This window comes from Tupaia chinensis, unplaced genomic scaffold (assembly GCF_000334495.1).
Source record: "Tupaia chinensis unplaced genomic scaffold, TupChi_1.0 Scaffold000037_21, whole genome shotgun sequence".
NCBI lineage: Eukaryota > Metazoa > Chordata > Mammalia > Scandentia > Tupaiidae > Tupaia > Tupaia belangeri.
In genome coordinates, this window is record NW_006159480.1 from 15,156 (window position 1) to 23,460 (window position 8,305).

Genomic DNA, 8,305 nt, shown 5'->3' on the forward strand with positions numbered 1-8,305 from the left:
GTATCCTGCACAATTCAATTATATGTTTATCTTCAGGGTAAACGAAATTTTAGAGTTGACTTAAATATTCAAAGACTGATATCAATGTTAGCAAGGATAGCATTTGTATAATTGTTAGGCTAGAATTGATTGTCAAGTTCTTCTCTTGACTCTTCTGGTTAATCTATTCTTTCCTGTCTGTTTAGTGGTCCTCTTCTCCATCTTCCCCCAAATTCAGTGTTTTCTTGCCCACCCTCTCATCTTCTTGTAATCTCAATGAAACATGGTTTGGGACATTTCTTTTATGTAAAGGTGTAAATCACACTGTTAGAGCTGTAGGGATTTGAGAGCTTTTGAGAACTTTTGATTGAATAAACTTCAAGAAAGGAAAATTGGGCCAGCCAGTGGTATAGTGGTTAAAGACCCACAAAAATGACTACATAGTTGAGTCCTAGACTTAGTGACTTGAAACATGCCAGGCATGTGTGTATAAAGATGCCTGAAATCCCTAAAGGAGAAACAAATGGAGAAGGGATTGAGGTGTGACCATCCCCCATAGGGGGTACTTTCTCACTTTTCCTCATTCTCTCTCTGTCTCTCTCCAGCAAGTGCAGATACCCTATGGCAAAACGAAAAACAAAAACAAAAACAAAAAAAAAGCAAACAAAAACAAGAAAACCAAGCTGCTAAAATTTTGAATGACATGGGTCCAGCAGATGGTTTAATGGCTATGTCACTGGACTCCCATGTATTCACCCATGGTTTGAGTCCTGGACCCGGTGGCTTAAACTCACACCTGGCTCATATACGTGAGTGCCCAGGATCTTGAGAGGAGAATGGAGGAGAAGGGATTTTTTTTTGAATGACATACCCATAAAATCACACAGATAATTTTTATTAGAACCCAAGTCTCTGACTTTCATCTCAGTGAAACTGATAAAGAGTTATCTTTCTTTAAATAAAGGTAGAAAATGTTGGGAAAAAAAAACATAAATTTTAAGCTGAATCTAGTACATGGAAAATAATTTTCTTTTTCAGTTGGAAAAAAAAAAACATAAATTTTAAGCTGAATCCAGTACATGGAAAATAATTTTCTTTTTCAGTTGTGGCTAACTCTTTATTGCTACAATTAGCATATCAGATTCTGAAAAATGCCTCAACTAACTGACACTTAAAGTTTAACGTAGGATTAATACAATTCTAAAATGGCTGGAATCCTTTTGAAGAGTAGGAAAAGACTTTGGAAAGGATTATGATGGTGAAAGGTTCTCTGTAGCTGATGATTCTATAGTATCACTCTCTCCTCAGCATCATAAACTCAGTAGATGAGATTTTAACTCAATGAGGAAGAAAAGTCTTGCTGAAGAGTAACAATTCTGAATTCCTACTTACTACCATGAGAGAAATCGTTTTGCTGGAAGTGAGAACTGTTGGGTCATCCTTGTTATGTTTCCTATGGAGATAAAATTTCAAGTTTGTTCGTTTCTACCAATAAAATTAAATAGCTTCATATCAGTAAATATCTAAGGTAAACTCTAACCTGCATATTTTTCAAAAGAAACACCCAGTCACTTCAGAAATTATCTGACAATAGGTATCCTATTTTCTGTGTTGTCAATGATTAGTATATTTGTTACTGTACTAAGCAAAAGGAAACTAAAGATGAATGTTCTTGACTTATTTTATTATTGGACTTCTCTTTATTCTTGAAAAGAAATTTTAAATCACTGAATTTTTACAGGACTTTGAAAACTCATGTGTTATTTGAGTTGGTAGGGCTAAGGAACTGGATTCAGAATAACAAAGAGAAAAGGATATTTTCCAAAGACTGTGGAATAACTGTGATTAAAGAAATCACAAAAACAAGTAACGGTATTCCTCCAAGTAATTTGGCATGTATAATTCTCTATTCCTTCATGTCTCCTACGGGATCTCATCCATCAATTTCCTCATCTCTCTTTCACATTGTACTTTGTTAACTCTTACACCTAATCCAATAAGTATTCTCATGGCTGTGCTTTTACCTTTAGAGTATCTTTCATTTGCTACTTCACTTCACTGCAAAACTTTTTTAGACATTGTCTCTTTTCTCTCCTCAATACACAATAGAGATGGCTTTCTCAACTCACATCCAACAATCACTGTTCAGTCTCTCACACAGCAGATAGGAACTTAAGAAGATGCCCCAACAACACTTCTACATTTCAATAGTATGTTTTACCTCCTTATTAATTTATTTCTGCTCCTAAAATTTATCTGTATATTACATATTGTTATGCTACTGCTTGTTATATCAGAGTTAAACCATCACAAAGCTCTTAATTACTTGTAATAAAAACATTGCTTTTTTTTATATCCACATCCTCCTTAAAATTTTTCTGTTAACACTACCTTTATGATATCTATTCTGTATTGACCACTTATTACGTGCTAGAAAATTCATCTAAGTGGTTATAATCAATCCTTGCAGCACCCAAATAAAGCAGTGCTCTTATCACCCATCTTTTCCAGATGTCTATAAGACTCAAAATATTTAAGTAACTTGCCCAAGGCCATCAGCTACATAGTAGATAAAACCAGGATTTGAACCCAGATCTTTAAGAAAAAAGCTGATATTTAATTAGAATAATTATATGGACCCTCAGGATTTTTCACTAGCCTCATTCGTACACACACATCCACAGCCTACAGTTATTACCTATTGTTAGGCTTAAAATAATCATGTGGCTTTCCTTTAAGTACCTTCTTTTCCAAGTCACATTGAGGTTAGAGTTAGTTTATTAAACAGATGTTCATAATTCTTCAATAGTTCATTGTCTTCATAATAAAACATAAATCCCTTAACAGCCATTCTACAATCTCTTTCCAATGTCTCCTCCTTTTCAACTCCTTTACACTTCCTCTCATGTAAATTTTATTGCATTTTATTCACTTTTTCTCAATCCACATTTGAACTGCCAATTCTTTTATCCTTTCTCACTATTTTGGGTCTTATTTCTAAATCTTATTTTTTTCCATTGTTCATATTTTTTACATTGGCATATCAATTTTTCTCCAGAGAACTTTAATATCACTAAATAATATAAGATATATAATATGAAATTTAAACACTCTTGAAGTTTAGAGGAAAAAAAGAGCTAAATGTAGGATTATGATTTAGAATTAATTTAGCAGAAAAAGCAGTATAAACAATAGTATTTTATTAGAAATAACAGACATTTCTGTTATTTATGAAAAATAACAGTTGTTTGAGTGGAGACATGGAGATAGTTTGGATAACTAGAATTTAAGACATCCCCTGGAAAGTATATGGGATAAAAGTATTAGTTTAGTTTATTAAATTCTGGAAGACTTTATGCAATGAACCATAGAAAAGCATTATAAGTGGGAGAAGAATGCCCCATGTTTACGGTACCACTATTCACAATAGCCAAGATATGGAATCATTTCAGGTGACTGTTGATGGATAAATGGATAAAGCAAAGTGGTATAATATGATCCAGCAATTCCACTCATGGGTATCTGTACAAAGTATAGGAATGAATTCAATCAGAAAAACACTTGCACATCCATGTTTATTGTGGCATTATTCACAATTGCTAAGACATGGAACCAACCCAAATCTCCACAAATAAATGGATTGAAAAGGTGTGGTACATACACACTATGAAGTGCCACTCAGCCATTAAAAAAAACAATGAGACCTTAGCATTTGATAAAAAGTAGTTGAATATGGAATATTTATTCTAAGTGAAGCAACCCAGACTATGGAAGAGAGGCTTTGTATGTCCCCACTTAATATATACTGGATGTCTGCACTTGATGGCAGAAACAGAAAGACTGGAAAATATGAAGTCATGGAGAGCAACTGTGAATGCCAGAGACAGGGTGGGAGGAGGGTGGGAAATGAAGAAGTGTATGAGGGAGGGAATCAAGAGGAAAAAGAAAGAAGCAAAATATTCAAGAGACACAAAAATGGAAAAGTATCTGCTGATGATAACATGTATGGTAATATCTTTGCTTGAACCCATATACAGTGCATTCAGAACATTCAGGTATACTGTAATGATACATAGTGATTGAAAGTAAAATAATAATAAATAAATAAGTAGTATATATACTTATTTAGCTATTAAAAAAGAAAGAAGTACTGTCATCTACAGCAATATGGAAGATTCTGAGAATATTAGGTTATAATCTGAAATAAGGCAGGCATAGAAAGATGAATACTTCATGATTTCACTCATACATAGAGGTTAAAAGAAAATTGATCTTATAGAAGCAGAGAGTAGAATAGTGGTTACCAGAGCTGAGAAGTGTAGCAAAGAGAGAAGAATAGAGAAGAGTTGGTTAATGGATACAAAGATATAGTTAGATCAGAGAACTGAGTTCTAGTGTTTTTATAGTACAGTATGACTACAGTTAACAGTTTATTATATGTTTTAAAGTAGCCAGAAGAAGAATTGTGAATGTTCCCAAAAGAAGGTTATGACAAATGCTTGAGGTTATAGATATGCTAATCACTCATTTTGATCCTTATACATTGTATATGTGTACCAAAATACCATATTGTAGCCATAAATATGTACAATTAATATGTGTGAATTGAAAATATTTTAAAGAGTGAGTGGCATAATACAAAATGAGGTTTCTAATTTGAATATAATAATTCTGACTTCTATCTTATTCTCTTCTCTAGGTAACTGCAGAGACTATTTCCTGGAATGAATCCATAAGTGAAATAAATCACTCTATGGTGACTGAATTCATTTTTCTGGGACTCTCTGATTCTCAGGATCTCCAGATTTTCCTATTTGTGTTCTTTTTTGTATTTTATGTAGGAATTGTGTTTGGAAATCTTCTCATTATCATAGCTGTGGCTTCAGACCCTCACCTTCACTCCCCCATGTACTTCCTGCTAGCCAACCTCTCACTCATTGATCTGTCTCTGTCTTCAGTCACTGCTCCCAAGATGATTACTGACTTTTTCAGTAAGCACAAAGTCATCTCTTTCAAGGGCTGTCTTGCTCAGATATTTCTCCTTCATTTCTTTGGTGGAAGTGAGTTGGTGATCCTCATTGCCATGGCCTTTGACAGATACGTAGCCATCTGTAAACCCCTCCGCTACACTACAATCATGTGTGGCAATGTATGTGTTGGTATTGTGTTTGCTGCATGGGGAATTGGCTTTCTCCACTCAGTGAGCCAGTTGGCCTTTGCAGTGAACTTACCCTTCTGTGGCCCCAATGAGATTGATAGCTTTTACTGTGACCTTCCTAGGGTAATTAGACTCGCTTGTACAGATACCTACAGGTTAGGTATCATGGTTATTGCTAACAGTGGTGTGCTCACTGTGTGTTCTTTCGTTCTCTTAATCATCTCCTACACCATCATCCTGAAGACCATCCAGCACCGTCCTTCGGATAGGTCGTCCAAGGCCCTATCCACTTTAACTGCTCACGTCACAGTAGTTCTTCTGTTCTTTGGACCCTGTATCTTTATTTATGCCTGGCCATTTCCCATCAAGTCATTAGATAAATTTTTTGCTGTATTTTATTCCGTGGTCACTCCTCTCTTGAACCCAATTATATACACATTGAGGAACAAAGACATGAAGACTGCAATGAGAAAGCTGAAAAACCGCAATGTGAATTCTAGAGTAAAATCTTAGATCTTTTATAACTGAGGTTAATAGGAGATAATAAAATAATACATAACAAAGTCAGTAAATTATTTAGTAAAGCTCATGAAGATGGCTACTTCCTTTATCATACCGCTTAGTAACCATGAAAAAATTTTTATATATACTGTCTCAATTTATCTTTCAATAACTTTGATGGATATAGATGCAAAACTAATACCAAGCTTTCAAAATATCATCTCACTAATCCTCAGAACAACAGGCACAAATATGTTAGTATTTATGAACACTTATGCATTCCTGGGTGAATCAGAGTTTATTAAAGGAAGGGATATAAACTAACCTGGCTTATAAATTTTTTAAATTTTATTTTGTTCATTTTGCTTTAAAAAAAATCAATAAGGAAACTGTCATGTAGAAAGTCAGATATTTTGTGTTAGAACACAAAAATATGCAGTGATAAGAATATATATGTCAACTTTTCAATAAGGAAACTGTCATATAGAAAGTCAGATATTTTGTGTTAGAACAACAAAGTATGCAGTGATAAGAATATATATGTCAACTTTTATATTTTAAAGAAGAAAACTCATCCCACTGGAACAGTTTACAATTCACTTTCTTCCATTAAAACAACCCATAGTCCATGAGGGCATTATCAGGAGTAATAAGAAGAGTATCTGCCTATATGAAATTTGCCTTGAAGGTACAAGACATCGTGGTATATGATACCGTCCTTAAGAAGCAAAAATAATTTAGGGAATTTGATCTCTCACATTTTGTTCTAAATGTATCACTGGGCCTATCTCAGTCGCTGCACATGGTTAGCTGTTCAGAACACAGGCTCTAAGGTCATAAAAAGCTATATCCAACTCTACTTTCCCTTACTAATCAAGACTTTAGGTATATTGCTTAACTTTCATAAGCTTCGGCTTCCACATTTCAAAGGGAAACAATATAATATTTATTATCTACGGCTATGGTGAGGGATAAATAGATCATAGATACTCAAATAGCACAATTTGTGACACATTCAGCTATGAATATGTGAAGGACTATTATAATTATTACGTGAATCCTGTATATCAACAAAGCCAAAAGTTGTGAACTTTTATTTTTCTACAACATGCTTGAACCTATGACACATTCTGACGTTGGCATATGCTCATTTGGTGCATTACAGTTGTTAGTGAAAGTATGTATATTTATGTGCAAGTGCATGATTACAGAATCACACGCTATCATCCAAGGAAGCCATGCTAAAATTTCAAAATAGAAGTAGAACGACAGGCTGAAAGAAACTTGACAAGTTATTCTGTCAAATATATCCTCTGTCCAGTGAGAATCATTGAACCAGGACAAAAATTGAAGAGTAAATATTCTAAGGGAAAAGAAATAAAGTTTGTCAAAATGTGGCTTAAATTAATAGAAAAGAGTCTGATGGCAAGAAAGTTCAATTTATTCTTACCCCAGGAAAAACAGAATAAGAAACCCATAAGTAGACTGAAAATACGTAAGAAAATAAGTATGATGGCAGTATCTGAAATTAAGGAGGAATGTTAAGGACCCACAATGTGCACGAACAGATGAATGGATTAAAAAAACTGTGGCACATAAACATTATGGGATACTACTCAGCCATAAAATCAGGACCCTGGCATTTGACAGAAAGTGGAGTGAAGCAAGCCAGATTAAGAAAGAGAGACATTGTATGTCCCCACTTCATATATATCAAATGTCCACACTCTATGGCAGAAACTGAAAGACTGGAGGCTATAGCAGCATGGAGAATGGCTGCAGATACTAGAGACAGTGTGGGAAGAGGGATGAGAAAAGGAATCAAGGAGAAAAATATAGAGGCAAGACATTTAAGGGACACAGAAACGGAGATTGTCTGCTGATGATGTGTATGACAGTATCTTTGACTGGATTGGTGTATAGTCTATTCATGCTGGGAAAATTTATTTTACAAGCTGTGGTGATATACAGTGGTTGAATGTACAAAATGAATTTTAAAATAAAATAAGTTAGTAAAATTGATTAACAAAATAGGCCAGTAGGTGGCATGGAGGTTAAGGTGCTGAATTCCACATTACCAACCCTGAGATTCAAGTCCAATACCAGACCCAGGGCTTGAAAATTATGCTGAATACATGTACATATTCGTCCAAAATCCTAATAGAGAAGGGATTGTGGCATGGCTATCCTTCCTATGGGGTGATTTCTCACTTTCCTTATCTGTCTCACTCTATCTCACTCTGGTGAGCTCACACACCCTACAGCAAAGCTAATAAATAATAACAATGATGATTAACAAACTAATAAAAGTGGTCCAAAAACATGGATTTACAGTTCATACATAAGGAGATGCAATCTTTAAATATGTGAAAAAAGTTTGAGGTCTCTCATGTTAAGATAAATACAAGTATATAAAATGATACTTAAATATCAGTTCTGACAAATAAGATATCAAATATCTGACCCCTGTATTTGTTTTTTGTTGTTTGTGGTTGTTGTTTTATTTTATATATAATTTTTAAATTTATTTATTTACATTGATTCACTATAAATCATTACAGCATACAAAATGAGATTTTTCCATCCAGATTGCACTGTATATTGGCTCAATCAAGCACATCAAAATATGTGTTATTGTCAACAAATAATTTTCCATTTCTTGTTTCC

General features: G+C 34.2%; 1 protein-coding gene across 1 annotated transcript; it reads left to right on the forward strand.

Moving 5' to 3' along the window:
* The first annotated feature begins 4,711 nt into the window (after positions 1-4,711).
* On the forward strand, positions 4,712-5,650 carry LOC102496753 (olfactory receptor 4F17). The gene has a single exon (XM_006140555.2). It carries the CDS (start codon positions 4,733-4,735, stop codon positions 5,648-5,650), a length of 918 nt encoding a protein of 305 aa, XP_006140617.1. The 5' UTR covers positions 4,712-4,732.
* The last annotated feature ends 2,655 nt before the right edge of the window (positions 5,651-8,305 follow it).

Excerpts from the sequence above, each read along its gene's own strand:
- LOC102496753 (XM_006140555.2), top strand. The coding sequence starts at position 4,733 with ATGGTGACTGAATTCATTTTTCTGGGACTCTCTGATTCTCAGGATCTC.